A 26,521-nucleotide genomic window follows, 5' to 3' on the forward strand; every position below is an offset into this window, starting at 1 on the left:
CTACACTATCCGACCGTAGCTGCACTAAAGCTGAGCAGCCTGCATCCATCCTACCGTACCTGCTGTAAAGCTGAGCAGCCTGCATCTATTCTACCGTAGCTAGACTATCCGACCGTAGCTGCACTAAAGCTGAGCAGCCTGCATCTATTCTACCGTAGCTACACTATCTGACCGTAGCTGCACTAAAGCTGAGCAGCCGGCATCTATCCTACCGTAGCGACACTATCCGACTGTAGCTGCACTAAAGCTGAGCAGCCTGCATCTATCCTACCGTAGCTGCACTGAAGTTGCGCAGTGTTTGATCCTGCTGTTTCTGCATCCCTGTAGGCATAAGCCCCCCTCCTGTGAACCCCAAATCACTGCAATAAAGCTGAGCTACCCTCATGCATCCAACCCTTGCTGCAAACGGTGTCCGCATGCTTTGCGCATCCCACTCCCTTGCTGCACTGATTGTAAAGGCCTCCTGTGCACCTGTTTTGCCGGTATGGTTGAGCATCCTTGTGCTACCAGCACCCCTCCAAAAATGGCTTGAACATGATGGAGCAGCCTTGACCAATCCACCATTGGTATAAAGCTGAACTGCCATTGTGTGGTGCCACAGCAGCCCTTATCCGTCCCACTCTTGCTGAAATTAGGTTGAATAGCCCTCTTGTTTTGCACAGCGGTTATTATAAGGATGAGCTACCCTCGTTGATTGTCCCATTGCTGCAATACACATGTGAAGCCCTTGTACGTGCTACAATTGCTGCCAACTGGTCTCAGGGTCCGTGTGCCTCCCAGTCTTGCTGCTTCCCTCTGTTGCTGCTGGAGTTGTAAGGCTGAGCAGCCATCACCCAGCGTGCCATGTCTGCTATAAGGCTGAGCAGCCGTTTCGTGTTCCACTCTTTCAGTAACGCATGGCTGTCCTTGCACGTTCGAGCATTGCTGCAGACTGGCTGTAGAGCCCCTGTGCTTCGCTGCCTTGCTGCAACAAGGCTGAGCTGCTTGGAGCACTCCACTGTTGCAATGCGAGCAGACTGAGCAGCCTCATGTCACACAACTGCTACAGTAAGGCTGAACATTTCAGCTGTAGTGAAGCTGTGCAGCCTACCACTGCTGCAATAAGACTGCACACTCTACATCCTGATGTTCGTGTAAGCCATTAGTGCATGCCAAACTACTTCTACACTACATCTCTTGGTTTTATTAAACCCTAACTAGATTATATTTTATTTGTTTACTTTTTTTTTTTTAGACTGATATGTAACTTGTGATATTTGGAGAAAGCTTGATTTGCCCAGGATCACAAGTGAAGCGAGGATTACGATTCTGGAATCCGTCTGACCAAGCAGATAATGTCCACTAGACCACTTGTTTTTCAATGCAGGCTGAACTTCTTCTTGGATCAAAGTCAGTGTGGCAGCTCCTCTTGCTGCAGGTGGTTACCCCACTTTTGGCACTAGTGTTTGCTTACCCTGTTGAATGTTGCCGTGCCCTGTTCAAATTAATGTGGTCGAACCAAGTTGCTGTTGGAAGGGTTCTATTGCTGGGGTGCAGTGAAGCTGTTGGGCTACTGATATCTAGGACCTGTGAACCTATTGCTCTGTGCCTTTTGAGCTGGTGATGACTCATTTGATTACTTGTGTGCACGCAGTGTCTCATGGGTATTGAAAGTGCCATGCAGGGAGAAGGGCCAGACTCGTGGATAATCAATGTCCGTGTAGATGTGCCTTGGTGGTGGTTGGCTTTTGTTATTGATTGCGCAACCCCTTGCTTTTGACATTTTTCTTCTGCCCTAAAAATCACCCCACCCCCTCCGTAATGGGTGGAGCCCACAAAGGTTGTGTACTTTGCTGCACAAGTGTCTCATTGTGTTAAACTCGTTCACCAATCTTTCATGGCTTACTTATAAACCTGAGTATATCGTGGCAGGTTTCCCAGACCATTTGTAATAGGATTTAGCACCCTGGGGTAGGGTGACCAGATATATATAAAAGAAAATAACAAAAAACCACTGGAACAGGCAATAGACATAGAAGTAGGACTAATGTAAACACAAATACAACTTTAGTACCACTTCTATGTTGCTGCCCTACTGCGCAGGGCAGAGAGGGGGTGTGCTCATAGGCACACTCCTCTCATTGAAAGAGAGCGGCCAGGGAAGGGGGAGGAAATGGGGCATGAAAAGCATTCATGCCCCCTTTTCATGCCCCAATTTGTGCAGGAAGAGTCGCGCCGGGCCCGGCAAAAAAAGGGACAGTAGCCACCCACCCTTGCAAACACGGGACGGGATTTATAAAATGAAATTCCCGGAATCCTGGTACCCTGGTCCCGGGAAATCTGGTCACTCCACCCTAGGAGTGGGGGGAAGAGGGGGTTGGGGTTCCATCAGGATGCTCAGAACATGGGCTGTATTCTCCAGTACAGGCCCGCGTTCTGGGTATAGTGGGTTGGCAGCTCCCCCTTCACCACTTGGCACCAGTGTAGTTTCCTCCACAGGCGCTAATAGTCTTTCGTGCACAGGCGCCGGGCAGCTGTCTGCTTATGCCGTTTTCCTGTTGATGACGCCAGTCCTCAACATGGGAAAGTGACTTTGATGAAAGCCTCACTGCAAGGTGCCAGGCCGCGCAGGAAAGGTACGTTTATTTTCTTTAAAAAAAAAAGACCATTAACAGCCATGTAGGAAACTAGATGGGTGGTAATAGCCATATGCCCTTTCCATACAGCTGTGTTCTGCCCCATATGACCAGTTGACTATCTGTACTCTTGTCATGTGGTTCCAAAGAGCCCCTCCCACTGAGGAGGTAATCAAAACGGTTCCCAAATTCCTTCCATCCATAACATTCCCTGAAAACTTTTTTGGTTTTGGTACTTGGCTGGTATTGTGAACGCTGCCTATAAACATTGATAATTGGCATGGGAGGTGGAGATAGGATGTGGCGGGGGGCCGAGGGAGACGGTCTCTGCGGGGGGATTTGGATTTTTAACCAACCATTGATTGGTCATCTGGCCTTATGCTCTTGAAGTGTCCAAATCCCTAATCACCCTGCACCCCTCCTCCCCGTGTCCTTGATCTACGGCTGTGCATTTAAGGGGATGCAATTGGTATTTCTAAGCAATGTTCCCAAGAGTATCAACTTATTTTCGGATGTGAACCAGTTCCTGGTGTGAAATCCTACACCAAGTGTGCCTTTATCCACCTGACTTATACGCAATGTGTATCCTTGCATCTCTACCTTGTACTGAATTCCTGTTAACAAATGGGCAAAGCCACTAATGTTGGCTCTTGTGTATAATAGGCCCACACCTTTTGCCAACTTTTGGGCAGGTAATACCAGTATGGTGGTGCCTGGATATTGCTTTCCCATGCCAGCACAAGCTGAAACTGTTGGCTTTGCCAATGCCGTTCTTTTATTCATTTTTAATCCGACTCCTCACCCCCCCAACCAACCTGGCTATGTGGCGGTCTAATAAGAGATCCTCAGACAATGAAGAGAGGCAATAAAGAGACCCTCCCCTTCCTGAGATCCGTGCATGTTCCATTTGCCGCTCTCCGACTTCAGGGAATTAAATGTCAGAAGGATTTGTGGCATCTATAATTGAATTGGTGCTGAGAAAAGCAAATCTTTTAGGGAAAAATAACATTTTTAGGATTAGCAAATAATGTGTCGGTTTGTCAGCGCAGGCTGTCACCTCCTCCCCAAACAGCAATAAAGCTGCTGTTTTGTAGTTTACTGTCGCGGAACCGGAGCAGGCGCCTTCTTAGTGAACAGGTGGTCTTTTCTTTCTGGAGTAAAAGGCCTACGTATCTTTTAAGCATTCGTTTTTTAAAAACAAAGTAGCCATTTGTTCTGGTGGCAGATCTTGGTCAGTGCTAACCATGAAATTCGGCAGGTATTGAGTGACCACAACCTTACCTCGGAGGTCCTCCTTAATCCGGTTGCAGCACCAATGACCAAGGTGCTCACTGGCTGCACAATGGGAGGTTTGGGGGCTATTGAGTGATTTTCACGGTCTCCAGGCGCTCTGACGGGAGGATTAGTGGGATTGAGAGGGTAAGAACTTTGTGTGCTGTTAGTACCTTTTGGTTTGGAATAACCGGTCACTCCGTGCTTTGTTTGCTTGTGGCCGGTAATGACTTGGTGCTGTTTTGTGTATGAGTCTGTACGGGTGATTTGTGGTCTTGTGGTTTGGTTTTCTGTAGTTTGTTTGGTTTAGGAGGGATTGCAGATTTTGTGTAGTTTGTGGTGGATTCAGTATTCTGCTCCTGGAGATGTGTGCGTGTATTGGGTTCTACGAGAATGTCCCCACGAAAATGTCCTGTGAAAATGTAGTCGGCAAAACGTTTTTAAAAATGTAGTCCTTCAATTCAAGCCATGTAAAGTGCAAAAAAATGCTGCCAGTAATAAGGTCGCCAAAATGTTTTTTACATACACCCAAAGTACAAGGCTGTACCCCTAAATATGAACCAAACGTCTAAGGATACCTCTGCAATTACCATAATAACATTCCTAAAACGTCCTCTAACGTGAATTGCAACCCTTATGCTACCCTGAACGCTCACAGAACACGTACCCTTCAGTGCCCTGAAGCATTTTGTTTGCATATTACTAAATGCAAAATAAATAGAAAATGAACAGTGAACCTACCTTCAACCCATCACCAGCCTGCCACAAATAGCATGGCCCTTGCCCAAAACCTGGCTGTACTAACCAACCTTACTCTGCAACCCTTACACCCGGTATCCAGTGATAACGTCACCTGTGAAAAGATCACCAGGGGCGACATTTGCCCAGATTTGCAATCCCACAAAAATAGTGCACTTTCCCAAAATATTCTAGAATTGGAGTTTGAATAGATTTTACCCATCCTAGAATGTGAGGAAAAGGCTTTTAAGGGTGTGGTAAGTCACCTACCTGGTGTTTTTTTGCCAGGATAAATGGGCGCATGAAACCTGCTTGCCCTACTGCTTTCCTTACCCTTACCACTAAGTTTATCCGAACCTCTATCCTACGTCAACCTGACCAGCCATCTCCAACCTCTATCTCTAACACTTATCAAAACCATAAGACTCTCTGACTCTCACTATCCCCCTGAAGGAGCAGGAGCTCCCCTCTTCACACTGCTGGAGCAGAGCCTGCAAATGGAGAAGCTGTGCAGCCACACTCTGTTGAAAGATAAACCTTAAGGCTTATTGTGCTGCCCATTCGCATGAAAATCGACTACAGCTGCTAGAAACCAAATTTCTGACGAATCCTGCTGCCATAATTATTATAGCTACCCACAAGAGTTGCATCGATTTGGCCATCAGATTTTACTGCCCTCCACAACCATTGTTGCCAGTGAACCTCCATTGATTACCACGAGGTTTCACCATTCCAAGATGGCCGCCCGCCGAAGTCTCTGAGAACCAGCACCTTTGTTCCTGTGCTGAGCTCCATGCGGCCACTGATTGGCTGCTGCCCTGCTTGTAAGAGCCAATAGAAACCGGGAGGCGAGAGCCGGCTCTCCCACGAAGGCAGGACCACAAAGGCTTCCTGTCCCTAGCCTGGCCACAGCCTTCCTCGCCGTTCGCCAGGTCCTTATGCTCAATTCGCCTTGACATGTCGGTCTACATTTCACCCACAAAGCACGAAGCCAACACAGTCATGACCTACAAATCTATATTCAGACAGTAAGACTCCCTGCTGCTAATGTTTTTTCCAAGTGCAAACATGTTACTTTAGCATTATACTTGCGCGACGCGAGTACATATTCAATTATGATGCCACTCTTTCCTATCAGGCTACAAGGCACACATCTGTATTAGCAACACGTTGCTTGATGTACTAGCGTGTATATTTTCCCCTGCGTGTTAGCCTTGCCCCCTTCTTCACGGTATCGGATACGTCCTCTCCTCTACTTTGGCGCGTGTACTCAGCCTTTAAGTCATCATTTCAAGCCTGGTATTTGGTCTGTCATTGTTAGCACTCCTGTTCTAATTGGCCTGTTACCGCTCTGCACGGCCGCCAACTTTGTTACGTATTTGTTCTTTGACTTGCCTGTGGAACGCCAATTGAGTGTATGCTCTATCGCACAGAACTTTACGTGACCCCTCGCACTGCCACTGTTGATTTTGGTCCACTGCGCTACTCTCCGGCAGATCGCACACTGGGTGATCGTCCCGCCCACTACAACGTTGGTCGGTTTATAGACATAATTTCGAATACAAAAATCTCGAAAGTCAAAAAGTCGAGAAAAAAAATCATTTTTTTGACGTTTTTTTTTTTTAAATGGGGGGTTCCCCAACCCCCTTTTTTTAAATCTTTTTTTATATAAACTAGAGCCAAAAAAAATATCGGAAAAAAAATAAATAATTCGACATTTTTTTTGGACATTTTTGATTCGACTTTTCTGTCTTTCGAAATTTTTCATTCGAAATTATGACTGGACACCACGTTGGTCACCAGCCTGGCTTTTACCTGTGAACACCTCGACTGTAGCGTATGCCCATGTGCTTGCAGATCGTACATATTGTGATTAGCCTGTTGCTTAGACCTGCTTTGATGCCTACTGCACTTCCTTGTTGAATTCTTATCTGCCTGCTGAACGTACTCCCACTGCCCTGAACTGCTTTGTGCCCAATGCACTGCCTTATTGAATTCTTATTTGCCTGCTGAACATATTCCCACTGTCCTGCTGTGTAAGCGATATTCAATCAACACTACAGCTAAGTCAATGCCTAGTCTGGGATGCTGAGGAAAACCCTTATTGATGTATTTTTATATCCAGTTCAGTACTCTGGATGACAACCCTTGTATAACACCCCCCTCTTAGAATCCCCCTGACCCCACTGAGCCAAGAAGTAGGTTTGTTTTGCAAATTAAAAGGTTTATTTGAAAAATTAAACTATATATATATATATCACACTTTTATAATAAATTAATATCTGATAGTACACTTAGACATATGATGTTCAACAATGGGTAATCTGGCACTAGCATACTTCTTTACAATCAATGAGGAATTAGTATAGGATGAAGTAGCAAAAATACTTTTATGGTTTCAAGGGAAAAGCAATGAGGAATAAAATGCAGTACAGAAATACTTGATATGATTTTAGCAAAAGATAAGATAATCACTTTTTCTCTGGCAATTCACCCCCCTCCCCTATGCAATGTAAGTAATGGAAGGAGATGGAAAGAGGAGCACACAGTTCTCAGGAATGCAATCAAATACAATACGAAATTCAGTTCCCCCCAGCAAGCTTAGAGGAAACAGGTAGGAGTTTGAAACACAGGCCCAAAATGCTTTTAAATGTGATGGCAATGGTTGGGAAAATGTGCCAACGGATTTTAATTCCCTCTAGAGATTCAGGGTGAGTGGGAGATGCGTGTTGGTATTAATTCAGGCTCACTTTAGCAATCCTCTGAGTTATTACCAAGTTGCAAATGGATTTTAACAAAAGAATGGAGCTTCTATTTTGACAAGTGGAGAAATTGAGCCAAAATCTCATATCGCTGTAAATTTTCGCGAGTGCGTGAATCGCGTTTGCGGTAAAAGTATAAGGAGTAGGAAGTCGGTTCTAGGCTTGTTGGAAAGCTTATATTCCTAGCCCAAACGGTTCCAGAGATACGATTAAATAAAGGTAGTTTTTTTTTTTATTGTAAACTCAAAATGACAGGTGACAGCTTGCAGGTGCAGAATTGACAGGTGACAGTTGTGCAGCTTTAAAAATGACAGATGACCCGATTTCTAGGAGGCAGTTCTACTTAGGTTAAAATAGTTTGGATTAGATTATTTTAACTAAGAGATTGGTTCTGCACAGTTCTGCTAGGTACTCGCGATATAAATTTGAACTAGGCCTCGTCACGGATCCGGTCAACACGTCCGGCTGCGGTTCTGTCTGCTCGGCAGGTCAATCGGGCACCGGTTCTGCTCACAGCGATCTGGGTCAGCTCTGCTCTGCTGGTCTAGCCTCTCTGGATTCTGGATGGAACACTGCTTTCTGGGTACTGCTGCAGGTTCTTGCAAAAATTCTCGGCAAAACTTCAAACAGCTCGCCCGGCTGTTCAATAGTTTGGTTCGTTTTGAGGCCTGCTGAAGAGGATTCAGCTGGTGGATTCAGGCCTCTCTGCTACAAATTCTGGATTTAATTTCTGCTACAGGTTCTGGAGATTGATGGATTTGAAGTCTGGATCTCTGGATGTGAAGTAGTCGGTCAGCATGCTCCGCAGCAAATGGAATTGAATGTCTCTACCTGTCCCAGCAGTCTCTTTTTATGTGTTTTGGAAAGTGGGTGTGTGCGTTGGTCATAACTAAACCTGCCCCTCTACTTGTCATTGGCCCAATTCTCCCCTCTCCCATGATTGGGGGAACTGTGCTGAGTCGGAGTGATGAGGTAGGTTTATGGTCAGAGGATCCTCCCCTTGTCAAATTGCACACATCTATTTCTGATCCAAATACATATTTATCTATGTACCATTTTTCTAATATTCTAGGTCCAGTTAACATATTTTCTGTAGCACCAAACCATCCGATCCCTGTCTTTGTACGATGTTGTGTCCACTGATGACAGAATTCTCCCCTTTTCATCCAGATAACGACCTCTAAACCTTTCCAGATTTTACACAAATGTGCACCAGGGATATGGGTTACAGATGATAAAGTGTCAGATTTTTAACATGCATACATTTGGAGTGAGACCCTACTTTCCGCTAGCAACCCCCAGAATACACCAAAGGGTCCTAACGCCTCTTAAATGTTCACAGAAAAATCACAAAAATAATATTACTTATATAATTCTGACAAGTCTGCACTATGAGTTATCTATCTCTTTAAAATTATGCTCTGGTCAAAAAAGGGTGTGGCTTCCCACATCACAGGGTGGAATAACTGGTTTATCCACTTCCCCCAAGCCAGCTTGTTCAGAGACACAGCTGCCCCCCAGTTTCTCCCAAGAGGAAGCTATTTTACAACACCCCCAATATAATATTTGCCTGAGTCAAGGGAGTTGCATTGTTCTGTCCCTTCCAGTTCCCAGGTGCTCCACCCCTAATCTAATCAGAGGTGTCAACTCCTTTTGGCAAGGGGAAGAGTGGCTGTTGATCCAGTTTCAACTCCTGTCGGGGGTAGTTGTCAGGCAGAATTCAGTTTCATTAAGCCAGGTTTCAGCTAAATGTCACTTTTTGTTCCCAGTTTAAATCACTTACAATTTTTACATATACATTAAATAATTACTTCCTTCAAGTCATCCCACTCATCCTTCCCGCCCTCAATGATCTTGCCTCTGCATGTTCGGACCCTACTGTCCTGGTCGACAGAACCAGACGATGCTAAAGGCACTTTATCTTATCGCTCCTTCAAAACTACGGAAACCTAAACCCCGGGCTCACCTTAACACCTGGTTCACGCCTCAGCTGAGAACCCTACGTAAGGAAAAAAGAACCCTTGAAACTCGTTGGAGAAGCCACCCCATGGAATCCAATGAAGCCAGCATGGATCTAGCCACTTTAAATTACAAAGAAGCCATACTGGCTGCTAAAAAAAACATACAATAAACGTATTGAACAGGCCCAATCCAACACCAAAGAGCTATTCCAAATGTTAAAGAAATTGGAATCCCCTGCTACTCCTCCAGACACCTGCTCCAAAGACAGCGCTTGGTGCACAAACACCCAAGAGGCTCTCTTGGGAAAAATTACTATGCTCCAAACCAAAATCGATGTAAAAAAAAACATTCTACACTCCTTTATAGCACAGCTTGCCCCTCAGGCTAATTACAAACCGAATACTGCACCTCAGCAACCCTTCTGCTTCTCACCCCTCTCCATTTCTGAAGTTGAACACATCATTAACGGTCTTAAGCCCTCTAAATGTCAGGGTGACTCCTGCCCTGCCACTATCAAGGAGGCTTCACAGCACCTGGCACCTTTCATCACTACACTCATAAACTCTTCCAAGTTGGGGATCCTCCCTGACAACCTCAAGGACGCCTGGGTTATTCCCTTTCTTAAAAAACATACCATGGACGATAACGCTCCTACCAACTACAGACCTGTCACCACGGTGCCATTTCTTTTAAAAATTCTCGATCAAGTGGGATACCTGCAGATCCAAGATTATGTTGAATCCAACAACCTTCTGGGTCTTAGGCAATCAGGCTTCCTTCATGGCACAAACTGCATTACTAGATTTAAAAACACAAATAGAAGACTTAAAAGATAAGGGAAAACTGGCTCTTACTCCTTCTAGACCTCTCGGCAGCATTTGATTTAGTCAATCATCAAATCCTCTGCCACCACCTTAAATTAGCGGCTAACTTCTCGGAGAAAGCCACAGCTTGGATTACATAATTCCTGGACAATAGATCTGAGGGTCTTCTCCCCCTCTGCCACTGCTGAACCTACCCCTGTCACATGTGGTGTCCCCGACACTCTACAGTGTTTTCACAAAACCTGTATTTGACATACTGGACCGTATGGGCGTCACGTACACCAACTACGCTGACAATACCCAAATGCTTATTCCCATCACGGGTGACCACAAAATTGACTCCCTAGCTATCAATGCCATTTATCAAGTCATCCAGGCCTGGATGGCGCAGCATGAACTGTTTAAATGACGAGAACACTGAGCTCCACATCTTAGGTTCACCCCAAAATCTCAGTAAACTTGACTCCTCATTCAAGTCCTACAGCATCGATGTTAACTCCATCAAAGTGGCCAAGGACACCTAGACATTATCCGTGTATCTTGATCTCCCTATCCAGACAAACTAATGCAGTCTCTTCAGCCGCATCTTACACATGCAAGCTTATCACAGCTTGCCGCCCTTTTCTGTCTCCTGCCAATTGCACAACTCTATCCAGGACTCTTGTCCTCTCCAAAATTGATTACTGCAATGCCCTCTATCTGGGCACTAACCAATGCAATATCAAAAAACTTCAAATCATCCAAAACAACGCTATTAGAGCGGCTCTGAACATTCCTAGAACTGCACATATCTCCGAATACAGACGGAGCCTTCGCTGGCTCTGTGACCCAAAGTGTCTCTCTTAAAGCCTTGGCACTCGCACAAAGTATCGCTAACCTAGCCCCCAGCTACCTTTCCAACAGGTTCACCTCGCACTCCGCTGCGAGACCTCTCAGAAGCGCACACACTAATTGCCTTGTCATCCCACGGTTCAACCTCCCAAAATCAGGAGGCCGCAGTTTCCCCTGTCCTAGCAGCCAAGCTGTGGAACACACTACCCAACACACTCAGAGCTGAACCTTCCTTCACTGCCTTCAAGCGTAATGCCAAAGCTTGGCTATCCACCCTCGACAAAGGATGACTATTGACTGTAACAATATTCTATGATGCCACAGGCTATTTTTAGGTCTCTGCCATTGCATTCTGCCCTATCCTGTAAATTGTATACCTTTGATTATGTCACATGTATATTTTGTAAATACTTTTATGTAAGCTGACTGTAACTAAATAATGCGCCCAGTTGCCCTCGGGCCTTGTGCGCTATACAAATAAAAAAAATAGAAATACAAGACCCGGACACTTAATCTAACCTAACCACACCCCAACATATTCACTGTAACGCTAACCCCTATCCTAAACCAGGCAATCGCAAGCCCACTAAACAAACCCTCCTTAACCCGAACAATTACACTATCCGCACTAAATGTGTGGCTGCCTTTGAGCTGCATTTTTTAATTTTTGCTTGCCATATTTTCACTAGATTTTCACCAGGACCTTTTTAATGACTACATTTATGTTGGATAAGTTTTTATTTTTACTGGACGTTTTTTTTTGTTTTTTGGTGATTTAGAGTGAGTATGCAGGAAGTTGGGAAATGGTTAGGGTTAGTGATGAGACCATTCTGTTCCCTTCTCTTTGGGGTGATTTTGGTTTGGTAGGAGCTCAGATTCTTCTATGGTGGACTGCATTAAAGTGGCTTGTTTCCCTGGATATCCATTTGGTTTTGGTTGTTTTTGAATGTTTCTCTTGAGTGGCGATGTGTTTTTCACCGACTTATCGCTCAGCTTGGTGAGTTGAAGAGCCATGTTTGTAGCATTTTCTGAATGTTGGACGTCTTCTGGATTTCGTTTGGAAGGAAGCCCCCCACCCCCCCCAGCTTGGTCACGACTGTAATTCTTCATGCACTTGTACTAGGAGAAACGCTGTCGGCACAGTATGCTAGTTATTTCTGTTAGATAATTCGGAAACTTCATGGCCTAAGAATGATTACTGTGTTCCCTTGCTCCCTGCCTGATTTGAAGCACTCAACCTGTGTGTAAGTGCTGTATAAATCATTACAAAAATGTGGGGTGATGCAGGAGAATGCTGATTCACCATATTCCAGTTTCGAATATTTTGGTTCAAGGCAAATGTCGTTGCTCTATCTCCGTGTTCGGTCTGGTTTGTAAATTAAGTTTGCTTTCCTGTATGATTTCTGCTTCTTTGGTCATGGAATGCTCTGTGGGTTATGAAAAGTTCTTTTTTGATCAGTAGCCAGTGTAGCTTTCTGAGTGCTGGTGTGATGTTTTCTCTTGGTGAGCCTCTGAGCAGTAGCCTTACAACTGCATTCTGGGTCATTGTAGTTTTTTGGTGAGGTGGTCTGGCATTTCAAGAGATGCTGTTTGCATAGTTTATTGTTGCCATGCCGAGGGAAATTATGGCAAGTGTTCTATGTCACAAGGTGAGGAGGGGTAAAATTGGTTTCATTGTGTATGTGCAAGTAGCACTCATTGACTACTGCGTTGATTTGTTCTAATGTTCAGTCACTGTCCAATGGTATCCTGAGGTTTTTAACAATCTTTGAGGGTTCTGGTCGATTTTCCAGTTGCACAGGCCATGGAATGTGGAGTTGTTTTGACGGGTTGTTTGGCATTGTCATGATTTGTTTTGACCGGATTGAATTTAAGCTTTTTGGTGCTCATCCACTTATTTCTTTGAGGCAGATGGTGAGGGGTGGGTCTGGTTCATCATTTGTGGTGATTTTACAGATTTGGGTAATCTGCATAGTTGTAGCATGTCGGTCAATGTATTTTAATGAGTGGGGTCATGCAGTGATGACCCTTGTCGGACTCTGCAGCTTGTGTTGTGTAGTGCTGATTTGAAGTGGCTTAGCCACGTTTTAGTCAGGAAGGATTTTAGCCATAGTAAAGCTGTGTTGCAGATTCCTATTTCTCCTACTCAATTGATGGTTTTGTTTATGGTCAGACTGCAGATAGGTCTAGTAGTTTTGGTGCTGAGAAGATGTTGGTGTCGGTATATGGACAGTAATAGTTTCCATTCCTCTCACTGGTCTGAAGCCAACTTGAGCCTGGTCTAGTGTTTGGTTGTTTTCCTAGTCTTCCAGGATTTGTTCATATTCGTAGCATTCTAGCAGTTTTTCAGGATATGTGATGTTTAATAATGGTTAGTGATGGCTAGGTCTTCTGTTTTTCGAGGGGATTTTTCAAGAGTGGTCTGGTGTATGCCGATTTGAGGCTTCCGGTTGTCAGTGAGTTTGAGTATGTTGCAGAAGTAATCCCATGGTGTCTTTTGGGTAAGGATAGTATTGTACATGTCTGGTGGACAAGGGTCTGTCTGTGAGCCTGATCTGTTACTTTTGTTCAGTGGGTTTGTACGTTTTTAGGCTGAGATAGGTGGCAAGTTGTTGTATCGTGTTTGGTTCTTGGTGTCGGTTGGTTAGTGGTGGTGTTTTTGGTCTGCTCTCAATTACTTGCTGGATGCCTCTGATTTTGAAGCTATTTTCCAAATTGTCACATTTTTTCGAAGGTCTGGGTGTGGGTGTGGTGTTGGGTTTCTTAGCTCATTAATACTGAACATGTTTCTAGGTGTTTGAATTTGCTGGTTCGTTCGACGTAGTAACGTTTATTTTCTTTGAGGATCTCTGCTTTGTATATTTGTATCTGTTTTTGGTATGCAATTTTTGTTTGGTGGTTAGTTTTTCCTCCATTCTTCCGTTTTTTTTATTTTTTGCAGCTCTTAGTTGAGGTGTGAACCATCTCGCAGTTTTCTTTTGTGAGTAGTAAATGGTTTCTCTGGTGTGATGTCATCCAGTGTTTTAGTGATCAATCCTTGAATGTTCTATTTTTTTTTTCTTCAATTGAGTTGAAGATATCAATGGTTTTGTGCATTCCAGTCTGATTTTTAGGTATGTAGTGTTTATGGATTACCAGGTTCTCTTCACAATTTGGTGATATTTGCGGTTGGAGGGGTGGTTTGTACCTATGCTGGTGGGTGGTTCATGAATGGCATTGATGTGGTTTCTCCATAGCATCCGTATTGGGGGTTGCCGGTGTAACAAGATTTCTTTTGCAAACGTTTGCATCTAGGGTGTGTCCTGCTGTGTGGCTAGCTCCTTTCACCAGTCATGGAGGTGCATTGTTGGCAGTTGATTTGTTTGCGATTTAGGCGTTTGTGTTTTCTTCTTCAGACTAAATGTTGAAGAGTCCTAGTATGATCAGATGGTCATATTTCTGTTGTGATGTTAGGGATGGCCCCCACCAATGTTCTTGTGAAAGCAGGATCATATGTCAGTAGTCTGTAGAGGAGTAAGAATAAAAGGTTAATTTGCTGGTCCAAGGCTAGATGGAGGAGTGAGTCAGTTTTTTGTAGGTTTATTGGTCGTGCTGTTATCTTTAGGTGGTTTTTGCATACAACAGCTATTTTTCCTTCTGTGGCTTGTTTCAGTTTGAAGTTGTTGGGTAGGGATCTGTGTACGACTATCTCGAAATATTATGTTAGCCATGTTTTTGTGAAGAATAGGATGCCTGTTCCTCCCTCACTCAGAAGTTTGTATATTTCTGTGGTATGTTTAGACATTGATCTAGCAGTGCCTAGGTTGCAATGTTTTTGTTTTATGAGTTTTGCATATCCTTTAAAGTTGTTTTTTTCAGTTGGTCTTGGTCTAATTTTTCTTTTAGGTTCTGCATTGCTTTTTTTCTGTGTCTTCGTTGAGTAGATCTGGAAGATTGCATTCTGGGTTGATGTTCTCTTTGGGGGTGTCTGTCTGATCTTGTTGGTGATTGTGAGTTTTGCCAGTTTTGATATGAATGGGTTGTTGAGTGGCGTTCGTTCTGTTAAGCCTCCGGGGTTCAGCCTTTTTGTTTACAGTATTGCTTCTTGTGGCTTTGTTTTGCTTGGGTAGTATGTTGAGGGGTAGTGTGATAATTATATTGATTTTGGTCTCGTTTTTGCAAAGGCACTCTTTTCTGGAATGAGTTGTCTTTAGTTTCTCTGTTAGTAGGCTCTCTGGCAAGGTGGTTAGGGCTAGTTTGTCTTCCATCTGGTTCGTTCTTTTTTGGCCCGTTCTTAAGAGCTTGTCCTGCCTAGGGGTATATGATTTTTGTTTTAACTCGATTTTCCAGTTTTGTTATTTCTGTCTGGTTGTCCACAGGGGTTTTGTTCTTGATGTTTTCTTGCACACATTATGTCAGCGCTGTTATCTTTTCCTTGGTTAGTATTTCTTTGACAATCGCCGTCTCAGGGACTGGTAACTGTTTGAGCCGTGTTCATTTGGGTTATTTCAGGACTATCCGTAGGAGGAGGGAGGTGTTGGAGGGGGGGGGGCGGTGTATCAGTCTATCCTTCTATCCATGAAGGGGCGGGGCAGCTGGTGTTGCCTATTTTTGGGGCAGACTATCCTGGGGGACTATTCCAGGGCCAACAGTCTGGGGGTGACAAACTATCCTTGGAGGGGGTGGGGGAGGGTAGCCTTTCCCAGGGGCCATCTGTCCGAGGGGACCTACTATCCACCCTGCTATCCTTCAGGCTGTCCAGGGGTGCCAACTACCCTTGAGAGAGCAAGCAATCGCAGGGCAGGATATGCCAGGTAGTAGGGAGACCCGCTTTGGGGGGGGGGGGGGTGCGGGAGAGGAGGGGATGGAACATCTTGTGTGGTTGGAAGTTTGAGGCAGGGAGTTTCAAATGTGGGTTGTGGAACTCGCAGTGGCAAAACTCGGCTTGGTGTGGCACAGGGGAGGAAGATCTCAGTGGGAATATGCAAGAGTGGCAGAATCTGTCTTTGTGCACACGAGTGTCCAGGTATAATAGTGGTTGAAATCGGAGTCTCCCAGTGGGGAAAATCGGAGGGGAAAATGTTTAAATGATAGAATTCAGGGCTGTGGAGCATAGTGACCAATTACAAAGCGGATGGTTTCAGTGGAGTTCGGAGGGAGGGATCCTCACAGTAAGAGTTCAGGGTGGCAAGCATTCCCAGTGACGGAACATACAGGAAGGAGTATGGTGGCAAGAGTTCAAAGTCGTGAGATCTTACAGTGGGGAAGTCAAAGTGACAATGTGTAAGGGGCTGAAACTCGGCAGTTGCAGAGTACAGAGAAAGGGGCCTCAGTAGAATGATTCAAAAGGTGTCAGAGTGCCCCTTGGCAGAGCTCGGAGCGCTAAAGTTATAGTGGGTAGTGCCATCAAAGTCCACTTCACCACCCAATCCATTAGGCCACTTTGGCTCTGGGTGCTTGCACCTTTCCGCCAACTATGTTAAAATACTATGACCCATTAGGATCAAAGACCGGGCAGTGGTGGTTTATTTTTCTTCTTTACTTTTATTCCCCCAGATTTTTCCACAAGAGCCAATGTCCCAGCGATCCATTACCACAGAAATGGTTCTCATGGCAACACTTGTTTTGGCACTAAGTCGAAAACCCCTTTGAGATGCCTTTTTAAGCCCCCCTGTAATTCTACATCTGCACCTTCACACCTTTTTGGGTCTACCCACCCTGAAGGCACTCTGCTCCTAGCCCCTCTGCGAAATAGTGTTTCTTTTATTTCCACCCATGATCACTTCCTGTGCTAATCTCACTCATTACATGCGGGCATTTTGCAGTAAGATTTAAGGAAATGGACTTAAAGGTCTCTAGCCCTCTGTCACTCCCTTTTAGCCCACCCTACTTCTAACATGTGATGTCTTCCCGTTCCCTCCTCCAGATATCCTCTTGAGCACTCCCTTTTTCCTCTTCCGTGGGATTATCACGGAAATGGCTCCCACCGAACAAAGAAATGGTGCCTTTTCATTTCTGAAAAGCCTCACTGCTGTAATGCACCATGGGAGATCTATTAGGGCTTCTTTGGATTGGCGGGTGGTGGGGAAGGCACGCCCTTTTCCATCAATGTTTGTCTTTATTTTTTTTTGGTAACTAAACTGAACGGTTTTACACCTACAAACACTTGTGTACAGGCGTGTTAGAAATGCCATATATCCCATCATATATGACATTGTTGGATGAACAATGGATCATATGGTGTAGTTTATCACTATAGTTAATGTGAAGCCTATGAACCATTCACTTTTGAGAAGTCTATTGCTAATAGCTCCTGACTCTGATGGATCTGACTGAAATGTTCCCCATAACTACCTGCCATGGCACCCCGCACCCTACCAACTAGAACATTTGGGGCAAATCCATGCAGTGTTTCAAAAGTTAAATTAAGTAAAAGTGGTTTTCATACTGAGCCGATGTGGTTTTTCATAGAGGAAAAGGGTTCTGAGGGCCGCTGCTGCAGGTTTTAGAATCCTCGGTCTCTGCAGAGTGATGGACCTTGGTCCTCCAAGAGTCACCACCAATGTGCCATGGCAGTGGATGGGGAGCACAGTCTGCCCCTGCTTTGGAGCACTCCTGCAGCTCAATGGCTGAGGAAAGATCCACTCTCCCAAGAGGTTCCAATGAATTTGTAAGTCGTGGATGGTCCAAAAAGGAATAGAAAAAGGGGTGCGAGACTCGCTCTTTTATAGGCAAAATGCCACATGTGATTGGATGAAAGCATGGCTGTTTTAAGTGATCATGTCCGTGTCCCTGTTAAGTGCCCCTTGCCTTCTGATATCATATCCAGAGTGATTTGTTCCACAAGAAGTGAAGGGGACCGGAAGGAGAGAAAAGCCCATAGAAAAGAAAGATGAAGGAACCCTTCTTCCAACCTGTGTTCCAAGGCTATACTAAATTCGCCTCTTTCCAAGCTTGCAGGCTTCAAAGGCTCTTCTGTGTGCACCCCCCACATGTAAGTACTTTAACTCTTTGAAGCCAGGCAAACTGGGCATCTCCAGCTGGGAGGTCATACCTTCCCTCCCACAGTCAATGGAGGCATGCATCTTGCCCTCGTTGACTGTGATGCAAAGTGTAGGTGCACGACATCCACAAAGCATCTCATAGCTATCTGAGCTCACAGGGATGACCGTGGTGAGTTGGACATCAGAATTAACTGTAATACGTAAATTCTCTTCACCAAAATTGGGGTGGAGGGCAAGGGTGTATACCCAGGGCCAAGTTGATGGGGAGCTTTTCCTCCGAAACAATGTTTGTTTTGTACCAATTGGGTAGTGAGTAGTTGCAAGTCTCCTGGCTCTACTCTGTGAGAGTTATGCACTAGTTATTTTTTCTGGCTTGTGCCCCTGCAAGGCCATGGAAATGAGACTCCACCTCCAATGCAGTTTGGCAACATCAGGTTTTCTCCAGGCTCGCTTCTCTGAATGATCAGGTCCCTTCGATTGGCTATTGGGTCAAAATATTTGTGATTGGCTCCAGGGATCTCTGAACCCCATTTCTGTCCCCATCATTTGACACCTGCCAGAATTCATATCTTCAATGTATTAACGATTGTGAATATACTTTGTCGAGATCAATGTAGAAACTGCTTCTTTCATGCCCTAGTCCTTTTCCGTGTTTTCTGATTCAAGAATCCCCTGCCCAGACTAATGCCCCACGATCTTAATATGCCTATGCTCATGGCCCTTGAATTCCTGCTCTGAAAAATGTAAGCTGCGCGGAGATGGGCAAACTGGTGTCATGCCACACCGCTTATCGGGCATTAGTGGACACATGAATCAAGTTGACGCAATGGAGACAGCGCTCAACAATCACAGGGGATACTCTCAATTATACTTTGTTCAAAAGCAGTTCTTGGGTGCTTGTGGTGAAAGGATACTCTCTAGGATCCTGTAGAACAAAATGAAAAAAACTGTTGGGATGAAACCATCCAGAACGCAAACCCACACTAGTAGAATTGGTCCAAAAGAAGACCTCATAACAATTTTTAAATATATATATATATTTATTACACAATCATAAACAATGTTTAAGCTCTCAAAGGGAGTATGGCAATGATAATAAATACCATCAGCAAAAAACAAGCATTTAACCTAAATTGTCCATGAACAAAGTCAAGCATGTTAAAGCAGTGTATTGAAATGTCAATGTTTTGATCTTGCACCTATGTCACACCTTATGCAATGCAAAACCCAAGGGCATTTCGTGGTGCTGACAAACATAAGGACTCCTAAATGATGCTCAAGTGGTCATTTGTACGAACAGTATTAACACCTAAAGTAAGGGTATCGATATCTTGACCCAACGTGTTTCGGGACCCGGTCCCATCTTCAGGGGAATTATCCCTTACCCACTTTTCCTATAAACAATACTAATGTAATTTACTACAATGTCCTCAGTGCAGGTCCAACCACCAAGTGCCCAGATTTATATTTAGATTGTGGGGGGGTAGGTGGGGGGAAATTTGTGTTCATCCGCTTAGACCATTCCATAAACTCCTTTCTTTTTCCGAAATCCTATTTGGTTGTCTGCTTTTTCTTCACCGCTGCATTTTGTAACACTGCCACAGCCTAGTCACTCCACACCGAATCTCGACTATTTCTGCAAAACCATGTTACAAGCACTTTCTTCAATCCCTTATTATTGAGGGACCATGTCATCAGAACAGTAATGTTGTGCGATTCTGAACTTTCGAGGCCACATTTGGCAGCACAGCCCAATCCCTACAACCAAAGATCATTGTGAATTCTTAATCTCAAATTCACCCCAACAATGACCGGAATAGGAACCTTCACTTTATTTGAAAACTCTGCTGAACGCTTAGTCTGGATATTTTGCCTCACTGACATTTTGTAGTTCCATGCCTGCATGTGTTGACAAGATCTGTAACCTAGTTCTTGCTACTCCGCTGGTCTTTCAAAATCTATGAGCGTCAGGATTTGAATGTTCAACCCCTACCAAAGGCTTGGCTTTGAAGAGCCGAAAGGCAGTGTGGTTGCATCTGAAGCACTGTTGCACTGTCGGAATTGTATACCTGCCAACTCAACTATGCCAACTACAGTCCTGCGTGATTTTAAATGGCTTGGGGTGCCGTTTGCTGGACCCAGTTGTGCATTTGTTTGGGCTCATGGTTTGTAGCATTACTTCGTGTCCACTTTTACTGGGCTCCTCGTTGGTTACTGTGCCTCGCCCACCATGGTGGTGAAACTGGAGTGCAAGTGTGGTGTACCACGGTATATGCTGCTCGATGCCCACATCGTTGCTCTTGGGCATGTGCCTTCCTGCTACCGGTTGAGACTGATTGCACTGTTTCATGATTGGTTCCTTGGGAAGTCGCTCCCGAAACCTTTTCCAGAGACTTGGACTCTCGGCACAAGAGAAACACATAGGCTACAAAGCACACCTTTCCGAGTCTTATCGCTTCCTTCATTTCAGGGAACGCTTTCGGGGTCGGTCGATTTTGATTGAAATATGCCTCCTGCGGTTGCCCGCGCCGTTTAGGGGCTACAGTTGATGTCCTTTTTTCACTGCCACGAAACTTTCAACAAATCGTGTACCTGAAAGACAAAGGATCTCATTGTTGACTCGCGCACACCGCTGCATCACTCCTGAGATTCAGGGGTGTAATGAGCACCTGCCACCCTCCCATCTGTTCTTTGATGCATTAATTAATGTGTTGTCTTGTAAGATGTGCCATTAACGCGCCAAGCATCTTCCTCTTTTCCAGACGCATATTCATTCCCTTTGAGACTCTGGGGTAATATGGCATGATGGGTGAATATTAATCTTCTTTGATTGGAAACTAGTGGGAACAGAAGGTGAGTGGGGGGAGGGGTTGGGTGGTTTGTTCAATCGGAAACCATATCCATTCTAGACCTATTTATGTAGTTACGGTATGATATGGATGGCTGGTGATACACATACTGTGATATCGGGAAAGCTACCCATTGTGTACGGTAGTGCCGGCTACTGATGACAATCCTGCATTACAGGGGCATCTACTGATATAGTAGATGCTGTTCAATGGAGGATGCCGCCCATAAAGAAACTTCAAGATGGCACCAGAAAGTCCTAATCTGATACAAGGATTACATGGTGCAAGCAGGTTGAAGTCCTAAACTAGGCACTCCATCCAGGTTAGGGTGCCAAGTCAAAGGCGCATATGAAAATCAGTTTCAAATTTGATCCCTATATGTAAGGTAGGGGCATACTATTGGGAAACATCGGAAGCTATCCAACCTGGGTGAACTGGGAGTGTGGTCTAGAGAATTGAGAAGGTCAAAAGAGCTTTCTGGCCCTGCCTTTCTCTACCCATTCCCCTCCTGAGAGAAGCCAACGTTGTGATTACTCTTCCCCACCCACCTATCCTTTATGCTTTTGGCTCATGACCACAAAGAATGTGTGGGCAGGAGCATCGCCTTTCAGCAACTTGCAACTCCTTCCAGCCTGTATGCTTCATGATGGCGCTTCGGTTGCAGAGCTCCATCATGAAGCTCATGTTGACTTCTGTTTGATATAGAAATGTTGCCAAGGTATGAAAGCCTCAATTGTGCACACTGTGACCCACCAACCTGCTGCACGTATCTCTGAGGAGCGGGGGAGGCATGTCGCGGGCAAGTGGCCTGGATGGTGATGAACCGCAAATCGATTCTAGTGTCCATGGGAGCCCTAATGATTGAGACCTGTATACACGGCTGTTGGCTAGGGTTGGCCAACTCCAGGCCTCGAGGGCTGTATCCATGCTGGGTTTTCAGGATACCCCTCATTAATATTCAGGAGACAAATTTGCATACAATGATTCCAAATGTATCCAAATGTTCCCTCATGAATACTAATGAGGGGTATCCTGAAAACCCATTAGGATTCTAGCTGTCGAGGCCCATAGTTGGACAACCCTGCACCATTCCAACCCTTCTGCCCCCACTTTATAGTTGCCGCTTCTAGATATGAGAAGAGCACTTTTCTCTTTTGAAAGCCATGAAAAATGGCAACCAGGAAACTTGCATTGTGGGGCAGAAGCAATAGGACGTGCTCCACCCTAGCTGTGATGGTGACATGGTTTGAACGTCCCTGCGCTTGTAGCCAAGGGATTGCCAGCATTTGAGCATCCCTCCCCTTTGAGCTAATGGTGTGGCGTGTTTTTTACTACCAGAGCCGGAGAAAGGCAATAGCCGTCTTTTAAATGGGTTCAATTTTGGAAGTGGTGTACCTTTCGGGTTGGCATTGTTGGGTTACCTTAATGCACTTTTTGGGGTTGCGCTTCCCAACTGATAAGTAATGGAGGTTTAGGGATGCATCTACAGGGGCGATGGCGTTGTAGGGTATGGCCACCTCTAGATCTATTAGGTTTCCTCCTTTTTTACTGCAGAAAATGTGGCGACCTGTTGCACCTCCCCTTATATACTATACCTAAACTTGCCAAATAGATTTGCAGTAAAAATGAGGTACAAAATGTAGCAAATTGCCTTTCGGCGAAAGTGATGAATACTTAAGCAATATGCCCCTCACGGCGGGGGCATTACTGACTTGGGTAATGCCCCAGGGCCCATAAATGAATCCCTTGACGTAGGCCCCGGGCCATTACCATTGTCGGTAATGTCCCCGCCGTGAGGGACATATAGCTATTAGTACCCCGGCCCGCAAAATCTGCGTGACCGGGGCACTAAAAGCTTTTTTTTTTTTTTTTTCCCCAAAACGCTGCAGCATTTCGGGGAGAAAAGACTGCAAAGAAAATGGCTGCTGGGAAAGGGAAAACTGAGTCCGTTTTCCCTTTCCATGGTGGCCATAGGGAGCGGACGTGCTGGAAACAAGCGTTTCTAGCGCGTCCGCTCCCGAAAAAAAAAAGTTACGTGCGGATGGGAGGGCAGAAGGGAAGGGAACGGGGGGAGAAAAAAAACGTACCTGGGTCCCCGGCGGGGGGGACAATGGAAGCCTCGGGGCGGGGATGGCCCCACTCCGAGTCTCCACACGGCAGGATGCTTTCCTGCCAGACGGGCCACCTAGTCTCCAGTTGGGTCCTTGGTGGCATGCAATCAGTCGCTGACCCTGTATTTGTCCCAGGACTGCCTATAGGAATCTTGGTCCTACTGTCCCCACCATTGAATTGCAGCAGAATGCCTATTAAAGGATGGCACATGTCTTTTTAGGGCGTTATCCCTGTAAATCCGACCCTAAACATTGCTTGTATTAGAAATGTTTCAGCTATACAGTTGATATTGTGAATGGTTATTTGGCTTAAATCTAAAATTTCGTCCTAGCTCATCTTTACATTCTAGAATAAACCTAAAGGTATTTTGTATTGAGATAAACTGCATTCATTTGAAAGCTTTTGCCAGATCTTGGGAGCACATTTACCCCCACTCTACCACTTAATACCAGAATAGAATTGAGAATATTGACAGTGCGCGTAAATCAGGGCCTTCTGCTGAACGCAGCGTATTGGCTTTCGGCTCCAGAGATCCCCCATTACCTTTGGTTGTCATGGACCCGTACATCTGATCGATAAACTTCAGATAATGTTAGGGGGAGGCGTCGTCAGCTGGCTCCATCCTTTGGAGGGCGAGGTGTAAATCCTTGATGGGAATCGACTCGCGGTCGCACGCGCCGCCCCGTCCCCGCGCAGCAGCTCGGTGCTCCACCGGCTGGGTGGGAGGGGGATTTATTGTGGTAAACTTCTTGCAGTGAAAGATTTCACTGCTAAATCCTTCAGATCTGACTTCACAAATCATGCGAAGTTAAAAGATTGTTTAACGTTTCCCCCGCCGCCATTGCTTAAATTGCGCGGTGCGGCCGGTAAATCTATTTAATGGAAGTGCCACGCTTGACACAATGATTCAGAAAAAAAGGGGACAATGGTTTAGATTCCATTTTGGAATGTTAATGTATTAATCAAGAGGAAAAGGATGGTCTCCCGGCTGGGTAACCATAAATCCTGCCCGCCATTATCCTCCATGCTACGGGCTTTGGTGTTATGGCACGGTTCGATTAAAATTGTTTACAATGCCGTGGTTCTGCTGCCATATCCCCAAAGGGGTTACCTTTCATCTGGAGGACACACTGCCATTGTGTTCTTTTTTTTCCTACGTTTTTTCCTTAATTGCTTTTGAGATGGTTTTTAATTAATCTTTTTTGCTTTTTAGAAGCCGGACTTCTATTAATTAACTGGCTATCTGTTGAAGCTTTTCTACTTTCCAAGTATTTTTAAAGCTTTGCGGTCTGCTCACTACCCTCCTCTCCCAATACATCACCAGGTCCAAATGTGACTGTTGGGGATATTGGAGAACCGTTTGAAAGGGCTGGTATATTATTGGGAGTTTCTGGGAGCAGGGCGATGGGAGTGATTGCGAAGACACCAGCCAGACGGCCACGCTCCATGAGTGCACGCGCCTCCTGGATACTAGCCACGGGTGGACATGTCGACATGGTTGTGTTCTGTGACCGACTAATGTGCATTCAATCCTGGCACTAAACAGCTCATGCGTTTCACTGAGTGACACATGCTAGTAAGAACAGCAAGCCTTTCTATAAATGCAGTTTCCCTAAGATTCGAGTTTCGTGCTTCCTTTTTTAAAAAAAAAAAAATGGCAGTTCTAGAAGACTATATCCACAGTAATTTTGACTGTCAAAAGTAGTCTTGGTTGTATGATTTCGCGTCAGGACCTTAATTCCCTGTTGTCTTTTCTTGCTTATGAAAACAATCTGATGGAAATTGCTCTGGATGATATCGAGGACACTTGGTATTCCTTCCAAGTCTATAGTGTTGCTGCGTGCGCTCCAGTTTGTTGGGTGTGGATGTGTGGTTGACGATGGGGAATGGCAACCATGTGTGTTTGGGCCCTTCACGCTCCTTACTGTAGCGCTTGCATAGGCTTTGCACAAGGCAAGCCTATGTTGATTTGTGAAAAGTTCCCACCTCCCCTTTAGGGTGGGTTGTGCAGTAGAGAAGTCACACACAGGTGGTACAAAGGCTGTGCATGCAGATTTATGCCATTGTATCTGTGATCTCGTAACACACTGGCACACACTTTGCTGGTTGGTGTATAACGGGGAATCTCACTTCAACGCTTTTCCTGCCTTCAGATTCGCAGGCTGCCGAGGAGGTGCCCATGACGGTGGACCACGCGGTCATCGGAGGCGTGGTGGCTGTAGTGGTGTTTGCGATGCTTTGTCTGCTCATCATTTTGGGACGATACTTTGCGAGACATAAAGGTGAGTTGGCCGTGATTGTTTTTCCTAGAGTGTTTCATAAAGTGTCTGGGGTGGAGGGCTGATCTAGGTAGTGTCTAGTGACATCAGGTTTCACCCTTATTTACTAACCATCAACGGGGTGGAAGTGACGTGACGATACACTATTGGTGGCGGTGTGGACCGGTCTGCTTCCAACCCTGTACTTCAAGTAAAATAGGTTCTCTCTAAAGAGTCTTACGTCTATTCTATTGCCACTTCAACATTAGCCACAGACTTACTCAATCTCTAAAGGGAGAAATGGCTTAAAACCAAGGGCAAAGATCGTGTGAACTCTTTAATGCAAACTCCTCATGAGCACACACCGGGTCGGCAGCAGCGCCCTGGGTGAATTGCCTCCCCACCCCGCGCCCCTGTTTAAGAGTGGGTGAGGGGGTTGGGGGCAGCGGCCAGGAGTGCCACATTTGTGTTGTCCCTCCCTGCTCCGGCGCCTCGCAGGGGGCTGCTAACGCAGGAGTGCCCTATTCCAATGAAAACCTCCTCGCTCCCGCCAGGTCTGAGCAGGGAGGTAATCGGCATGTGAATAGGGTGCTACCAGCACCCTGTTAATTGCGCCTGCCATCGCGGGCACATTTAAACATCAGGGCGCCTGCTGCGCCTTCTCCCACTACGCCAGCTCAGGGAAGCCCTTAAAAGACCCCCCCCCCCTGCCCTCCCCTAGCTGACGTGGTGGGGTAAATGGCGCCCCGGCCCACCCTGCCCTAAGGCCGGCTCTGAGCACACATGCAACGGAATGTGACTTGAGTTACCGGTATATGGGACTGTCCATGCTGGGCTGTGGAGGACCTTGGTTGGAGAGTGGTCAAGGTTTAACAGGTTTTCTGCAGGTTCAGTGACCCCCCCCCCCTCCCATGATGGAGAGCTGGTCGTTTCAAAGGTAGGCCGCCCCCTGATCATCCTCTTTTTGGGGGCCCAACAGTGCATGTGCCCTGATAGCCAGGACACTGCATCGATCACCCGGAGAGGGCCCCTAAGAATAGGATGAGTGCATGGAAGAACTGGGCTCATTGAAACGGTGCACAGACTGAAGAAGCATCCATCCCCCGCCCCCCACGCTGTGCACAAGCAGGGCAAGGCCATCGGAATCGACGCTTGTTGCTCCCCTTTCTGATTCATATCTACTGAAGCATTACACTCTTGTACACCTGATATGCTATGCTGCCTCTGGTGGTCTCTTGTAGGGTTTTGATTTCGATGCATGCAAAGTAGTACATTCTCTGCTCCATTTATGTCACATGCAGGTATATGGGAAACC

General features: G+C 45.7%; 1 protein-coding gene across 4 annotated transcripts in view; it reads left to right on the plus strand.

Moving 5' to 3' along the window:
* Window positions 1-26,521, plus strand: part of CADM1 (cell adhesion molecule 1) — a 770,283-nt gene that overhangs the window by 740,618 nt on the left and 3,144 nt on the right. For all 4 annotated transcript variants that reach the window (XM_069614504.1, XM_069614505.1, XM_069614506.1 and 1 more), the window contains one exon: window positions 25,102-25,230. In XM_069614504.1, coding sequence (XP_069470605.1) covers window positions 25,102-25,230 — 129 coding nt within the window. The remainder of the gene's footprint in view (window positions 1-25,101; window positions 25,231-26,521) is intronic.

Source organism: Ambystoma mexicanum, chromosome 9 (assembly GCF_040938575.1).
Source record: "Ambystoma mexicanum isolate Mex_15411 chromosome 9, UKY_AmexF1_1, whole genome shotgun sequence".
Taxonomy (NCBI): Eukaryota; Metazoa; Chordata; class Amphibia; order Caudata; family Ambystomatidae; genus Ambystoma; species Ambystoma mexicanum.